This window comes from Carassius gibelio, chromosome B2 (genome assembly GCF_023724105.1).
Source record: "Carassius gibelio isolate Cgi1373 ecotype wild population from Czech Republic chromosome B2, carGib1.2-hapl.c, whole genome shotgun sequence".
NCBI classification, from domain to species: Eukaryota; Metazoa; Chordata; class Actinopteri; order Cypriniformes; family Cyprinidae; genus Carassius; species Carassius gibelio.
Genome location: NC_068397.1, coordinates 14,895,405 through 14,912,281, shown reverse-complemented (window position 1 = coordinate 14,912,281; position 16,877 = coordinate 14,895,405). Strand labels below are relative to the sequence as shown.

At 36.9% G+C, this 16,877-nt stretch overlaps 1 protein-coding gene across 1 annotated transcript in view; it reads left to right on the top strand.

Annotated features, from left to right (window-relative positions):
* The first annotated feature begins 157 nt into the window (after nt 1-157).
* The window catches only part of hfm1 (helicase for meiosis 1), a 29,255-nt gene continuing 12,535 nt past the window's right edge, over nt 158-16,877 (top strand). The window contains exons 1-21 of the mRNA XM_052547692.1: nt 158-239; nt 488-592; nt 674-786; nt 4,325-4,544; nt 4,674-4,924; nt 5,698-5,739; nt 6,105-6,175; nt 6,254-6,386; nt 6,499-6,650; nt 6,734-6,811; nt 6,898-7,053; nt 7,139-7,339; nt 7,431-7,519; nt 14,291-14,334; nt 14,432-14,533; nt 14,634-14,779; nt 15,929-16,023; nt 16,140-16,273; nt 16,352-16,399; nt 16,490-16,570; nt 16,713-16,804. Coding sequence (XP_052403652.1) covers nt 522-592; nt 674-786; nt 4,325-4,544; nt 4,674-4,924; nt 5,698-5,739; nt 6,105-6,175; nt 6,254-6,386; nt 6,499-6,650; nt 6,734-6,811; nt 6,898-7,053; nt 7,139-7,339; nt 7,431-7,519; nt 14,291-14,334; nt 14,432-14,533; nt 14,634-14,779; nt 15,929-16,023; nt 16,140-16,273; nt 16,352-16,399; nt 16,490-16,570; nt 16,713-16,804 — 2,319 coding nt within the window. The 5' untranslated portion in view covers nt 158-239; nt 488-521. The remainder of the gene's footprint in view (nt 240-487; nt 593-673; nt 787-4,324; nt 4,545-4,673; nt 4,925-5,697; nt 5,740-6,104; nt 6,176-6,253; nt 6,387-6,498; nt 6,651-6,733; nt 6,812-6,897; nt 7,054-7,138; nt 7,340-7,430; nt 7,520-14,290; nt 14,335-14,431; nt 14,534-14,633; nt 14,780-15,928; nt 16,024-16,139; nt 16,274-16,351; nt 16,400-16,489; nt 16,571-16,712; nt 16,805-16,877) is intronic.

Genomic DNA, 16,877 nt, shown 5'->3' with positions numbered 1-16,877 from the left:
GTTGTATTTATGAATTCAGTATCAATATTGTGGCTTTCTTCTCTTTAAATCCGTGAAATGTAATGTAATGAGCATTTCAGCAGATATTATATTTTTTCTATAATAAAATGCCAGTATTTAATTTTGTGAAGATGATCGCGTGACCTTGCGCGCGATTCACACCTATCACAGCTCGCGGGCTCACTTGCCGCCTTCACGAGAGCGCCAGATACATTACTAACAAATTAGTTTGTTAAAACGTACGTATATGGACTATTTTAAGAAGGTTAATAATCGCTTTTCTACTTTTGCCAAACAGAGTGTAACGTTACTAACAGACAGTCCACCGCTTGCTTTACGTGTTCAGCTAATTAGTTTACCTCAGAGAAACGATAGCCAGTGGCTACAAGCTACACTCGGTGGTTCACAGTACTACAGTGAACTTGCGTTACTTCAATATGTTGCAATGCCTAATAACAGCTTAATATTTCAATGTTCTATATCACAGTTGTTTTTTTTAGGATGTCAGTGACAACCACACGATGTTAGACTCAGAAGAAGGCGTTTCGTCAGAGGATAACCTGTTTTATGACGGGCCAGTAATTCATAAAGTGTGAGTAGGCCTTTAAACATTATGTCAGTTATCTAAGACTGAATAAATCGAGAAACTGGTTATTCTTATGACCCTGTTTAGGAAACCATTATGTCAGGGACAGGGCTCCTGGACGTTTGATGCTCCACCCTCATTATCACAAATACCTGCAACTCAAGACATCCAGGGAGAGGCAGCACACCTTTTCTCACTTAGTGAGTCCTGTTTGGATTTAAGATAAAATAAGATTAGAGGTTTGGGTAGTTTCAGCATATCATATCCATTTTTTATCAACATCAGGATTGATAGTTTGAAAAGTTTTATTTTTATAATAAGTGTATCTATCTATCTATCTATCTGTCTATCTATCAGTAAACAGATTTATGAAATGAAAATCGGGGACATTTCCTAGTTCAGAGGTCAAAATATCACTGAAATCACTGAAACAGGGACAATGTTTTTTTTTATTTTTATTTATTTATTGTTGTGGGTTCCATACATTAATATCATAGTTGATACAGTGGTTTTTGAGAACTCCAGTCGGAGACAGGACACCAAAAACTGGGACTGTTCCCTGCAAACATGGACATCTGGTCACCCTAATCTATCTATCTATCTATCTATCTATCTATCTATCTATCTATCAATCTATTTAAATATTTAATAAAAAAAAGAATTTTAAAAATAAACCTAAAATCATATATATATGTATATGTATATATATATATATATATATTTTATACATATATAAAATATCACACAACCTAAAACTGTACATTTAGGTTGTATATTCACAAACACACACACATACATACTGTTGTGTTGGTAATCCTTATTCCATATTTATCCTTTGTAAATATGAGCAAAGAAACATGTGAAAGTAAATTTGCATTGTTAATCATATTGGTCTTTTATTAAAAATACTTATTTATTCAATACTTTTTGTCAAGATAACAGCTCTGAATCTTCACTTATATAATGCCTGATGAGTTTGGAGAATATGTGAGGTCAGAGGTCAGACAAGAGGTCAGACCATTCCTTCAGACACTCCAGACCTTTTAGATTCCCAGCTTCATGTTGGTGCTTCTCCTCTTCAGTTCACCCCACTCATTTTCTATAAGGTTCAGGTCAGGGAAGAACAGGCTAGGACAGAACATTCTTTATCCAAAACATTAAAGATATAGAAGTACTGTATGTTTCATTCACTGTATGGTACTTTTCATCCCTGGTGGGCGGTGGGCACCAAACCAATCTTGAGTTTCTGCTGCTAAAAATCAAATTTTTTATTGTCATCTGACCATAACACCAAGTCCCATTTGAAATTCCAGTAGTTTCTGGAAACTGATTATGCTGGAGTTAGTATTTTCTTGAAACTCTCCCAAACAGCTTGGGGTGATATAGGTGCTGTTTGATATTTTATTATTAAGCTTTCTGACCCCAAGACTCAACTATTTTCCACAGTTCTCCAGGTGTTCTCCATGGAGAGTTTTGGCAACTACCTTTCTTTGCATTAAGACAATATATATACACATCCTCTTCCAGTAGGGCTGGACGATATGCCCCAAATTTATATCATTATATATTTCTTAATTTCGGTCAGTAGAATATAATTCTAACACTATTAAATAAGCCTCGTAAAAACGGCCAAGAATGTCCACAACAGATGTCTGTGCATACAAACTTATGAAAAATGAATTTGCCAAGTCTATGACAGCTTATTTAAAACCATATAATATTTTAGAAAAAAAATCCCAGCACAAATAAGTTAATGTTCATGTTAATGTTTTTATTTTATTTTTTATTAAGCCTTCATACAAACAATAAATGTGAAATCACTGTCAAATAATTGTCTCAGACTCTCCTAATTAATATTAATATCTAACTTCAAACTATAGCCTAATATACACTACCGGTCTAACGTTTTTGAACAGTATATTTTTAATGTTTTTTTTTTTAATTATCTTCTGCTCACCAAGCCTGCATTTATTTGATCCAAAATACAGCAAGAAAATATTTGAGAAATATAAGAAAATATGGAAATATTTTCAAATTTAATTTATTCCTGTGATTTCAAAGCTATATTTTTAGCATCATTACTTGAGTCACATAATCCTTCAGAAATCATTCTTATATTCTGATTTGCTGTTCAAAAATAATTTATTTTGTTGAACAGCTGAGCAGATTATATTTTCAGGTTTCTTTGATGAATAGAAAGTTCAGAAGAACAGGATTTATCTGAAATAGAAATTGTAACATTAGAAATGTCTTAATCATCACTTTTGATCAATCCAATTTTGATCCTTTTATTTAGCATCCTTGCATGTATATCATTTACTTCCAAAAAAAAAAAGAAAGAAAGAAATCATACTGACTCAAAGCTTTTGAATGGAATAGTGTATAATGTTACAAAAGTTTTTTTTATTTCAGATAAATGCTAATCTTTAAATTCATCAAAGAATCTTGAAAAAAAAAAATTCAACTCTGATAATTGATAATCACCAAATTAGCATATTAGAATGATTTCTGGATCATGTGACACTGAAGTAATGGAGTAATGATGTGAAAATTCAGTTTTGATCTCAGGAATAAACTACATTTTTAAATAAAGCAGTTATTTTATATAGTAAAAAATTAACTGTTTTTGCTGTACCGGTACTTTGGATCAAATAAATGCAGGCTTGGTGAGCAGAAGAATTATGTACTCTGTACAATGATGAGATAGCCCCTGACTATGTAAGTGCTTTGAGTGCCTAGAAAAGCGCTATATAAATGTAATGAATTATTATTATTTATGAAGGTTAAGACTCTGCCATGCCCCCCTAAAACGGCTCATTCAAACACGCCCCCATATGTCTACATCACTATGTGGAAATATTTGCGTAATGCCGCCCAAATGTTCACACAAAGAAAAGCCATGTTTCAGTAACTGCAGTTAGTGTTGAAGCAGCCATGTCAGGGAGATGCTGTGTGTATCTAGGAGAAAGCAAAAGCACTTCATTTTGCCTTCTTAAAGTAGATGCATTTAGGAATCTTTAAGATTCAAAGAAGAACAGAACAGCAATGCATTTTATGGATGACCGTTTCGTAAACCTAGGAGAGGAGATAATTCTGTCTTTGCTATGACAATCTGGCGTAGAGAGAGAGAGAGAGAGAGAGAGAGAGAGAGAGAGAGAGAGAGAGAGAGATGGTCAGACAGTGGAGTCAGGTGTCTTAACCATCTGTGGCTTGTGTACTGCTAACATGTACAAGCTTCATCACTGTGTCTGTCACGCCGCTCTGTACTCCTTTCGGGCTTGAACTAATGGTAAAACTAAGGACATTATTAACTGTCTTTACATTTATTTTGAAAGATGAAGCTCACCATTATGGAAAGAGGCATTACATTTCCGACAAGTGCTTGCGGTGTTCGGCCAATCACAATGCACTGGGTCAGTTGACCAATCGGAGCAGACTGCGCTTGTCGGAAGTAGGGACTTTGTAGAAAATGACTCGTTTGAGAGAGGCAGGGCATAGAGGACATATAATAATGTACAGTATATGAAAAATAATGTGTTTTTGAAAATGAAAGCATGTCAACATATTCTGTTACACCAAATACACAAAATAATGATCTTTAAAAAAGCATCATATGACACTTTTAAAATATAAAATGCAACCTAAAATTGCAGTGTGTGTACATTTATTTCTACAGGTATATATTGCATGAATTTACTGGAAGAGTGTTACTTTTTATTTTATTTCTCATTTATGAAGGTTGTTCTCAGAGATCAAAGAAATTTCTGCCTCCTGCACAAAAACCTATTCACAATCCCATCGCAAGTGTCCAGTGGCAGACTGTGAAATCACATGAGCTGGAGGAATCGGTTTTGTGGACCCATGAACCTTCTAGAGAAAGACATCAAGCTGTCGACCAGATGGGTTTTGTGGAAGCAGGGCCTTCACCTACTGCCAGTGCTCCTCCCTTCAAGACTCGGTATGGTTACTCAATCTTGATTGAGTTAACAAAATTTGCTGATGTAACAAGCAATTCTTTGTGTTTGAAATAGATATTGGCAGTAGAACAATAAGTGGGTAAACAGACTGGTTTTTACTGTAAACCTAGGTTGTTCAGAGCTCCCACGAGAAGGATCTCAGGGAATGATAAAGACAGTATCCCAAATCAGATGATGTCGACAACAAATGACATGGGTTTCCTTGGTCAGGTTGCCATGACAAACATAGGTCCACAGACTACACATGCTGTTGCTACCTGTAGTCCTTTTACTGACTTTGGCCAAACAGAAAAAACATGTGAGATACCTTCAAAAACAAACCATAATGTCCATTTTGGTTTCAAACCTGCAGAACTTGAAGGTAATATATCATTGTAGCACTATTACTTAACTTGAATGTCAAAATATAGAGTGAGTTAAAGTTGTAACAAATTTAACCAGCTATACTACCTGTTAAAAAGTTTAATCTCTGTACTTTTTAATGCCGGGTACACACTGCATGATTTCATTCAGATGCACAAAGTCAATTGCAAATTGGTGCTCGTGCATGTGAGTGACTGTCACGTATTGTGTACTGTGTGTTGTCAAAGACTCAATCTTAGAGAAGCGCAGATTCGTCACTGATGCCCATTAGATACTAAAAACACAAAAGTTTCTCATACAGATGACAGTGTTGTCAAGATTCCCTTTCACACAGATCTGCAAAAGGATTAAAAGCACTGTGTTATGCATGCCAGGCCATTAGCTGACAATGTCACTTTTCCTGTGCACATACACATTTCTAATATATACACATAATACATTTGTGCATGACATCAATGTTTTCTCAGGTTTGCATTTTCATAGTTTATAAGGGTTTAATTTTCAAAACTTGTACTTTGAAACCCATCTTACCCTCAATATGATGTCTGACCCACGTCGATGATTTGTTTTGTAGTGTGCACTCAACAGCAGATAAATGGTACCCCAGACAATCGTGTGGTGTGAAATGAACAGCAACATTGAAAATCATGCAGTGTGTTCCTAGCATAGTTATTAGAGCATGTGCAAAAACTGTAACAATTTCCATACATAGAGAACAAAATTAGTGTTAATCTGAATATTGTCATTTTAATATTGATATTGTTTTTCAAGGGTCATCTGGAAAAGGAGCACTACGTCCAGTCTCTGAAATTCGTATCCTTTTTCATTAAGAAATACATTTTAATATAATTAAAGACCTCATGAAATCAGAGTTTTGTGGCTTTGTGGTTTACTAGTGTTTAACTAATCTATAGCATATGCTATTGTATTCTAAACACTGACAAAATTCACTTTTGGGCAACATTCACATAAAAAAAATAGAAAGATTCACTTCTGGGAATATAGAAAATTATATTGTACAAAACATCCTACCCAAATCCTGTTTTAGTCTTAGAACGGAAAACTCGGAATCCAAGGGGACTTTAAATTATTCCTTAAATTGTTCAATGTACATTCATGCCTTTGGACTGTGAATGATGCATTATCACATTCATTGTTTTCCTTGATATATGTGTAAGCTGCTAAATTCAGAAGTGTGTTTAAAGAATTTCCTTACTTCAACTATGTGCAGTCCCAAGCACTGGATGATGTAAATCTTTAGCATTTATATCTATTAAATGTAAAGTTCAAAAAACACATTGTGCAGCAAATTATTGCTCTATTTCAGGTTCTGTACACCAATAAAAATTTTGTTGCCTGTGCTCCAACGGGCTCTGGGAAGACTGTGCTCTTTGAGCTGGCCATTGTTCAACTACTGATTGAGGCTTCAGACGACTGGCACAATGTCAGAGCTGTGTACAGTGAGTTACAATTCTAGCTATTATTATTTGAGCTTAATAACTAAGCATTTTTTATTTGAGACTTTTCATTCACTAATTCATAACAATACTGTTTGACATTTTTTGGGTTTAGTGGCACCAATTAAAGCTCTTTGCAGTCAGCGTTTTGAAAACTGGAAACAGAAGTTTGGACCCCTTGGACTAAACTGCAAGGAGTTAACTGGAGACACAGAGATTGATGACATTTTTGAAATCCAAGATGCTCATCTGATTTTTACAACTCCTGTAAGTTGCTACATAAGGTAGAATCATAAAACATATTTCCAACAAGTCCTTTTAAGTCTTTTAAAGTTTTTTCCCTTTGAAAGGAAAAATGGGACAGCATGACAAGGAGGTGGAAGGATAACCGTTTATCGCCATCTGTTAGTCTCTTCCTCATTGATGAGGTCTGATTTATTTCTGATTTAGTATTTGATAACAGATGACAGTGTTTCATGAATGAATGATATTTTTGTCTACATACCCTCTCTAGATACACGTAGTCAAAGACAAAACCCGTGGAGCAACTCTTGAAGTTGTGGTCAGCAGAATGAAAACCATGCACTCGTATCAACTGGCTGTAAATCCAAAATCAAAAGCATCAACACGATTTGTGGCTGTCTCAGCTACCATCCCAAACATCCAGGATGTAAGTTGTTTGAGGAAGTACCAAAGAGATGAATATTTTTTCAGGTTAATTAAGATTATTCCTTATTTTCTTTACCATTTTAAAGGTATCTGAATGGCTTTCGGATGAGTCTGGGCCTGCCACTTGTTTGGAGATGGATGAGACTCACAGGCCTGTGAAACTGAGGAAAGTGGTGCTCGGGTTCCCCTGTGGAAATAATCAGAATGAATTCAAGTTTGATCTTTCTCTCAACTACAAAATGGCCAACGTTATTCAAACCTACTCTGATCAAAAACCAACCCTTGTGGTAAGTGAATCTTTGTGAATGCAGATGTGTTGGGTGTGTATTTTGAAAAAAATTAATAAATAAATGTTATACATTTGTCTGAATTTAACAGTTTTGCTCCACAAGAAAAGGAGTTCAACAGTCTGCTTCTGTGCTCGCCAAGGATGCCAGATTCATTATGAGCCTCGACCACAAACAAAGGTACTATAGTTACATTGCAGAGATCATGTATGTGTGTATATATATACTGTCATGGCCAAAAATATTGGCACCCTTGGTAAATGTGATCAAAGAAGGCTGTGAAAATTTATCTGCATTGTTAATTCTTTTGGTGTTTCATTTTTAAAAAATCACAAAAATGTATAATTTCATTGGATAATGAGAATTTAAAATGGGGGGAAATATCATTCTGAAATAAATGTTTTTCTCCAATACACATTGGCCACAATTAATAGCACCCTTTTATTCAATACTTTTTGAAACCTCCATTTGCCAGTTTAACAGGTCAAAATTTTCTCCTATAATGCCTCATGATGTTAGAGAACACCTGACAAGAGATCATAGACCATTCCTTCATCCAGAATCACTCAAGACCCTTTACATTCCCAGCTCCATGTTGATGCTTCTCCTTCTTCAGTTCACTCCTCTCATTTTCTGTAGGGTTCAGGTTAGAGAACTGGAATGGCTATAGCAGAAGCTTGGTTTTGAGCTCAGTGACCCATTTTGGTGTTGTTTTTGAGGTTTGTGTTTGGATTATTGTAAAGTTGGAAAATCCAAACATGGCCCATTATAAGATTTCTAACAGAGTCAGTCACTTAGAGTTTTTTTTATCTGTTGGTATTTGATAGAATCCATGATGCCATGTATCTGAAAAAGATGTCCCAGACCTCCAGCAGAAATATAGGCCCACAACATCAAAAATACAGCATTATATTTTATTGTACATATGGTGTACTTTTTATCCCTGTTTTCACCAAACCCATCTTGAGTGTTTACTGCTAAAAAGCTCATTTTTTAGTTTCATCTGATCATAGAAGCCGGTCCTATTTGAATTTCCAGTCGTGTCTGATAACTGAATATGCTTTAGTTTGTTTTTGAATGAGCTAGGAGTTTTTCTTGTAACCCTCCCAAACAACATGTGATGATGTAGGTTATGTTTGACAATTTTTATTCAAGTTTTCTTAACCAGAGACTCAACAATTTTCTGCAATTCTCCAGCTGTGACCGTTGGAGAGTCTTTAGCTAATCAAACTCTCTTTCTCACCGTGCATTAGGACAATATAGATACACGTCCTCTTCCAGGCAGTTTTGTAACATTTTCTGTTGGTTGGAAACTCTTAATTATTGCCCTGATGGTGGAAATGGGAATTGTCACCGCTCTAGCTCTTTTCTTAAAGCCGCTTCACCAATTTGTGAAGCTCAATTATCTGTTGCTGCACATCAGAAAAATATTCTTTGGTTTTTCTCATTTTGATGGATGATTAAGGGAATTTGGACTTTGTTTTCCCTCCTCTTTATATTTCTGAGAAACAAGAAGCCATGGCTGGATAATTTCATGTTTATAATCATGCTGGAATGCTCAGAATTGTGAATATGAATGGGAATATTCATAAAGAGAATATTCATTTCATAAAGATATTAACCCCCATTTTATATTCTTATTATCCAATTAAAGGATTTTTTTTTTTTTAGGATTAACAATGCAGATGAATTTTCACAGCCTTCTTTGATCATATTTACCAAGGGTGCCAATATTTTTGGCCATGACTGTGTGTGTATATATATTAGTGGTGGGAAAATCACTCACTGCTCTTGACTGAATTACTTTGTAGTTTTAATAGTCAAACCAAAAATTATTCAGACACCAGATATAATTTATAATATATATAGAAAAACTGTAATAATGTGAGAATTGTTGAAGGTGTCTGAATAAATGTAAGTTTGATTGTATATTTAATTTTTACTTTGAAGACTATCCAGTGCTATTTTACATTTAATTATTTGGTTTCTGTACCTTGACATCTACAAACTTGAAAAAAACTTAAACATTGTGTAAATAGCACGAATAAATAAAAATAAACGAACATACAAATTAAACAATATCAAACAGGGCCCACTGGTACAACCTTCACCGGGTCCCCGCTGACCCCAGCTACGGCCCTGCTCACGCCTGTTTCACACATAATCCGTCTGCAGTGCGTATGCAGTCCGTGTGTGTTATGTATGTGGTGCAGCACGGACTCGATGTGCTTTCACACAGGACGTGTTTGCAGTCCGCTACTCTGTACGTAAACAATCTCTGCACTGCTGCAGACGCACCGCTCCTGGAATGCAACTGGAATCCATTAACATGGGTGCGTAAAAAAAATATGCAATGCATACGCACTGCAGACAGAGTATGTACGAAACAGGCGTAAGGTTGTTTGCACCTTGTGCAATGTGGAATTAGTTTACAGCTTTTTAAAGCACTTTGTGATGCATTTTGGGTACAGGAGATGAGCCCCTTTTCTAATGCACCACTTAGCTTGATAAACCCCTTCTCAAAGACTTACTGTTTGTCAATTTTATTTGGGTAACACACATATTCTGAATGCCATCGGCAGAATTCGAATGAGCCATTTTAAAGGGGGGGTGAAATGCTATTTCATGCATACTGAGTTTTTTTACACCGTTAAAGAGTTGGATTCCCATGCTAAACATGGACAAAGTTTCAAAAATTAAGTTGTACATTTGAAGGAGTATTTTTGTTCCCAAAATACTCCTTCCGGTTTGTCACAAGTTTCGGAAAGTTTTTTTCGAGTATGGCTCTGTATGACGTTAGATGGAGCAGAATTTCCTTATATGGGTCCTGGCGCACTTCTGCCGGAAGAGCGCGCGCTCCCGTATAGCGAGGCTGAGCAGCACAGACATTTCACTGATCAGAGCGAGAGCGTCGCGAAAAGTCACAAAAGAAGTGTGTTTTTGGTTGCCAGGGCAAGACAACCCTGCACAGATTACCAAAAAAAAAAAACAGCATTAAGGGACCAGTGGATGGAGTTTATTTTTTACAGAGCATCAACGGAGTTGTGCAAGTGTTTTTGTTTTTTCCCTGCATTTCGAAGATGCTTGTTCACAAGGCCCAGTTTGACGCCGGATTTGCGTATCGTTTATTTCTTAAGGATGATGCAATCCCAACGAAAAAGGGTCAAAAGGTCCAAAAATACGTCATGATGAGGAAAAAAACATACATAAGTCGCACTGGACTATAAGTCGCATTTATTTAGAACTAAGAACCAAGAGAAAACATTACCATCTACAGCCGCCAGAGGGCCCTCTCGCGGCTGGAGACGGTAATGTTTTCTCTTGGTTCATTTCTCTCGGTTCATGTCAAATTAATTTTGATAAATAAGTCGCACCTGACTATAAGTCGCAGGACCAGCCAAACTATGAAAAAAAGTGTGACTTATAGTCCGGAAAATACGGTAAGTGAAAGTGACATGACATACAGCCAAGTATGGTAACCCATACTCAGAATTCGTGCTCTGCATTTAACCCATCCAAAGTGCACAAACACAGCAGTGAACACACATCCAGACCAATGGGCAGCCATTTATACCGCGGAGCCCGGGGAGCAGTTGGGGTTCGGTGCCTTGGTCAAGGCACATCAGCCATGGGTACTGAGGGTGGAAGAGCGCTGTACATTCACTTCCCCCACCTACAATTTCTGCTGGCCCAGGATATGAATCTCTAACCATTAGGTATATTAAAATAGGAAACCAATATTAGAAATTGTTTCACAATATTACTGTTTTTTTCTGTATTTTGGATCAAATAATTGCATCCTTGATGAGCATAAGAGACTCCATTAAAAAACAAGGCTGAGAGCCGTGGGAACGGAGCGAGGCCGGTGGAGTGATTGGGAAATGAGCAACACCTGCTCCACTCACCGGTCTCGAGTCCCATGGAGGAGATTGGAATGATACAAAAGAGGAGCAACAACAGTGAAGGATAAGAGAGGACCAGGCCTGAGTTTTATTTTGTGTTTTGGTTTTTGTTTGTGCGTGGCAGTCATCCGCGAGGGGCTGTTGTATTGCAATTACTCCCCGGACACTCGAGCAAATAGCTGCCCACTACTCCGGGTGTGTGTTCATAGTGTGTGTGTTCCCTACTCACTGATGTGTGTGCACTCGGATGGGTTAAATGCAGAGCACCAATTCCGAGTATGGGTTACCATACTTGGCAAATGTCATGACTTTCGCTTTTCACTTTTATCACTTTACAAATCCTTTCTAAATCCTCCACGGCATCCTAGGTGTATATGACTTTCTTCTTTCAGACGAAGTCCAAAAGAAGTTGAATAAAAAGCACCCATCCATTAAAAAAAAGTGTTTCACGGGGCTCCAGTGGGAGAACAAAGTCCTCCTATAGCAAATCAATGTGTTTCTGTAAGAAAATGTCCATATTCAAAACATAATGATCACTTAAATATAGCTTGCACTTGCTGTTGTAAACTGTTGTAAAGCAGTTCCGGGCGGATGATGTATGAGTTTGCAGCGGAGAGATCAAAATAAAACTATGGTCACTAATTCACTAAAGAGAATTTGAAAAGAAAAATGTTTGAGGATTTTGACATAAGCCAAGAGGGACTTGTTTTCCTTTGCTAAAGTAAGGAAACTTTGCTTCCTTTCATCCTGTAAACAAACGGTTTCACTTGACACATCGCAACATGTGCAACACTGACCTCATACGTCATCCTCCCGGAGCTGCTGACATGTACAACTATTGGCGCAAGCTACATTAAGTGATCCTTACTTTTTGAATATGGATATTTTTCTTTTTTTTTATGGATGGGTGCTTTTTATTTAACTTCTTTTGGACTGATGCATTCAACACCAGCTGAGTGGCATTAAACAGCTTGAAAGATCATATTCCGTTTTGTGATACCCAACGACATAAAATACAATGGATTACAGTTTAAATGTTTATTACCAACAAGCAAATTGCACACATTCATTAGAAAATTAATCCTGCAACACGGCTTTTAATTGGCAAACATTAAATGGACCTGTACATACCTTCTTGAGCAGGGGGACCTTGCAGGCACTGCAGGATTTCAGTCCATTGCGGCGTACTGTGTTACCAATGGTTTGCTTGGTGACTTTGGTCACAATTGCCAAAAAGATCATTAACAAGCTGTTCCCGTGTAGTTCGGGGCTGATCCCTCACCTTTCTCATGATCATTCTTACCCCATGAGGCAGGATATTCCCCAGAGCTCCAGATAAAGGCCAATTGATGGTTATTTTGCAACCCTCTACAGTACATTGTGAGTAAATCACTTGCATATGCAACTAAGTTTTACTTTGGGTGACTAAATGATGTCTATCTTTAGCCATTGGCTAATAAATTCTTAGATTTTACTCGCCAGTGTGTGTGTTCGAGGTTAAGATTAGCACAGATATATTTGTACTTGCTGAACACTGACTGAGCACTTCAGAGTTTTGCTCTCCATTAAGTGATCTGTACTTTTTCAGTTCATCTCACTGGACGCACAGCGCACCTGTATTTGCCGAACTTTAAACTCTGTGTGAAGGCGCACAATTCACAGTTGCTTTGCTGATAGCGATGTTTTTTCACACATGCCATGAGAGAGAGCGAGAGTCTTACCACGATGAATCGACACGCTACATGTAAACTATATTCTTTGTTGTATTTTCCTGTAAAAATAATGGAGTTATTTTAGAAATATTCAGCTTTTTAGAACAAGCAGAAGGTATGCCGGTTTCTCTGGTAGTAGGCGGAGCTAATGCGCAAACGGCAATTTCATTGGCTGGCGCTGATCTATTACCGTCCCTGTTTTGATTTCAGCAAATCAGTTCGACTGAACGCAGACAACGTGAATAATATTCATGAACCCAGCAGCTCATCAATCCATAGTGCATTGTATATTGTTAGTATGGTAGTAGAATTAGTAGTAGGATTATCTTTTAATAATAATTAATATGATCTATTACTTTTTTTTAATTTTTTTTAGAAACCCTGAATGACCAACAATAACTTAAGTATAACCACCAGTCATACATGATTACCAAGTTTGAGTTCTAATCACTAAAGTTATATCATTAAATAGTGCTTAATACCATAATATAATGCTTGACTGACTGATTAAGAAGCTAAGATTTAAGAAGCTGTGCCATTTTACAAATATAAGCTGATTGGAATCATATGTGTGTGTGTGTGTGTGTGTGTGTGTATGTGTAAAATAGTAGTCTGGCAAGTAAACTGAAAAATTTACCAACAAATGGCAACTATATTGCCAAGGTGTGCGTAGAGGTTTTTTTTTTTTCTTTCATTTCCGAATAATAGCACCAAAAGTTGTCTCCTCCTCACCAAGCTTCTTGCTGATGGACTTGTAGCCCATTTCAGCCTTGTGCAGACCTACACTCTTGTCTCTGAAATCCTTTGACAGCTCTTTGGTCTTACCCATGGTAGTGGGAGAGGTTGGAATGGAAGATAAAGATTGTGTGGACAGGTGTCTTTTATACACCTATCGAGATAACTTCTTAAAGTGACAGGACTAATCTATGTTCCACATGGGCCAAAAAAACAATCTGTGGGAGCCAGAATTCTTGCTGGTTGGTGGGGGATCAAATACTTATTTCACTCATTGAAATGAAAATCAATCTCTAACCTTTATATAATGTGTTTTTTTGGTGGGTATTCTGTCTCTATACATTAAAATAAACCTACCATAAAAAACAGACTCTTTATTTCTTTGTAAGTGGGCAAACATAAAAGATCAGCAGGGAATCAAATAAATATTTTCCCCGCAGTATGTGTGTGTGTGTGTGTGCGCACGTGTGCGTGTGTGTGTGTGTGTGTGTACATATGCATACATACATACAGATGCAGATGCTTTTCAAGATCTGAACTATATTTTTAAGATGACTCTTAATGTGGACATCTCTAATTATAACTCATTAACTCTTTCATAGACTGATGAAATATGCAAACTCTCTGCTTGATGCAAAACTCAGAGGTGTGTACATAAATTACTTATGCTATTTTGCATTCATGAATACATTGGTCACTGTTTTTTGAAGGTATACTAAACATTTTTTGTATACCTCTTCCAGATCTATTTATTTGTGGCATTGGATATCATCATGCTGGCATGGATGTGTCAGACAGGAAAATGACTGAAGAAGCATTTACTGTGGGTGACTTACCAGTGTTATGTAAGTTCTGCAAATAGGTTCTCACTTTGGTTTTGATTATTCAGTTCATAACGTATTATAAAAAGCAAATAAAAAAATAGGAAAACCCTGCCTTTTTCAGTTACAACCAGCACCCTTGCTATGGGTGTGAATCTGCCTGCACACCTTGTGGTAATCAAATCCACATTGCACTATGTTGGTGGTGCATGTGAAGAGTACAGTGAAGCTGACCTTTTACAGATGATTGGGAGAGCTGGCAGACCTCAGGTACTGCTAACACTATTCAGAGCGTGACTCCAGAAGTTGCCTCATGACCCAAAAGTCTTTATGTATAGGTTATAATAATCTAGAAATAATTTAACTATGTTGTATCAAATCAAACCAAGCTACAAGATATGTATTTATTATATATAAAAATGTGGTTAGATTTCAAACAACCAACTGAACTGAATCTCAACTGAAAATGCAAACACACATCACACTATTGAAGGGGTCATCGGATGCAAAATTCAGTTTCATATGTTGTTTGAACTGAAATGTGTGTTGGCACTGTTTTATATACATGCTCCCTATAATGATAAAAATCCACTCTTTTTTTTTTTTTAAATACCTATACATAATTTCCCCTTTTTTATATCAAGCTGTTCTCAGCTTCTTGGCTGTGCGATGTCACACAGACCCTGGCCACTCCCACAATTGTTGATTGACACCAGAGTTTTACCTGAGACCCGCCCTGAGTGAGCTGTCATCAGTCCGTCATTGTTTGACCGCCAGACCAGAAGAATGTCTCCTAAGAGTTAGGTGTTTTTTTGTTGGATGTAATAATGAACATAGCAGTCGTCATTTACTCCTGGCATCTGAGACTCTGAGGACGCAGTGGATTACTTTTGTTTTTAAAGGGAATGTGCCCCCAATCTACATAAATGCATTTATGCTCACGCAATCCATTTGTAATCCAGCCTCACCTACAGAAGAAGTGTGAATATGGTTCCTTTATGAATTTTTGCACATTGCCTTTCTAATAATGTGCCAGTTAGAATTTTTTTTGGCTAAATGTGGCTTAAGTAAACAGTCTCATGACAATGGCTTGTCACCAGACAGTAGAGAGGGGCGGGGCGAGCAGAGCTCATTAGCATTTAAAGAAACATCTACTAAAACGGGTTGTTGTGTGCAGACTCAGAGCAGTTTTTGGATGGGTAAAATGGGTGTTGTTTTACACTACCATTGAGAAATTTTGTTATAGACTTTTCATTAAGACCCTAAAGAATCATAAATTTGTGGAAAATGGGCATCCGATGACCCCTTTAAGATGGAGACCTAAGACGCTAAAGAATCATATAAATTTGTGGAAAATGGGCATCCTATGACCCTTTAAGATGGAGACCTCAGCACACACTGGATTTGTTTTTTGTTTAGTTTGATACAACAGCAACTGCAGTGATCATGACCCGATCTCAGACAAAGGATAAATACACACATTTCTTGAGTGGCATAGACAGCATTGAGAGCAGGTATAAAACATTTTGTTCAGTCTCAGAAAGGATTTTTATTTTCCCAAAACATATGATATAGGCTATTTATGTGTTATCTATTTATGTGATAAATACAACAAAATAACTATTTTCAGCTTGCATACAAACTTGGTGGAGCACTTGAATGCAGAGATAGTTCTCCATACCATATCTGACGTGAATATGGCTCTAGACTGGATCCGCTCCACCTTCCTGTACATCCGTGCTTTGAAAAACCCCAAACACTATGGTAAATCCCAAACCTTAAATCCCAAACATAAATTATGCTGCTAGCTGTTCTTTATTAGTCTCTCATATTTTTTCACAGGTTTTTCTCCTGAGCTTGACAAATGCGGAATTGAGACTAAATTACAAGGTATGAAAAAGTGAGTCAGTTCATAAGTACTTTGAAAACTGACTACACTGAGCTGCTTGTTTTGTAAATATGATTTACTCTGTGTTTTAGAGCTGTGCTTGAAGAACCTTAACTCTTTGGCCTCTTTCAACCTGATAACCATGGATGAAGACATTAACATCAAGCCCACAGGTTGCTGATGATGCTCTTTTTTCACTTAAAATATATGAAGTTTAATTTAACTCTCCTTTTCACTTTTTATTATTATTTAGTGTCTTCATCAAATTTGTCTTTTGTTGTAATGTCCATATAAATGGAATGGTTACACACACAGAGATTGGAAAACTCATGGCCAGGTACTGTGTTGCTTTTGACACTGTGAAGCAGTTCAGTATGGTGACAGGAACAGAAACATTACCCGAACTGGTGAGGAAAACGTTGTTGATCCATTTCCTGATCTATTGATATTATTAACTACTTCAGAACATCATATAATAAT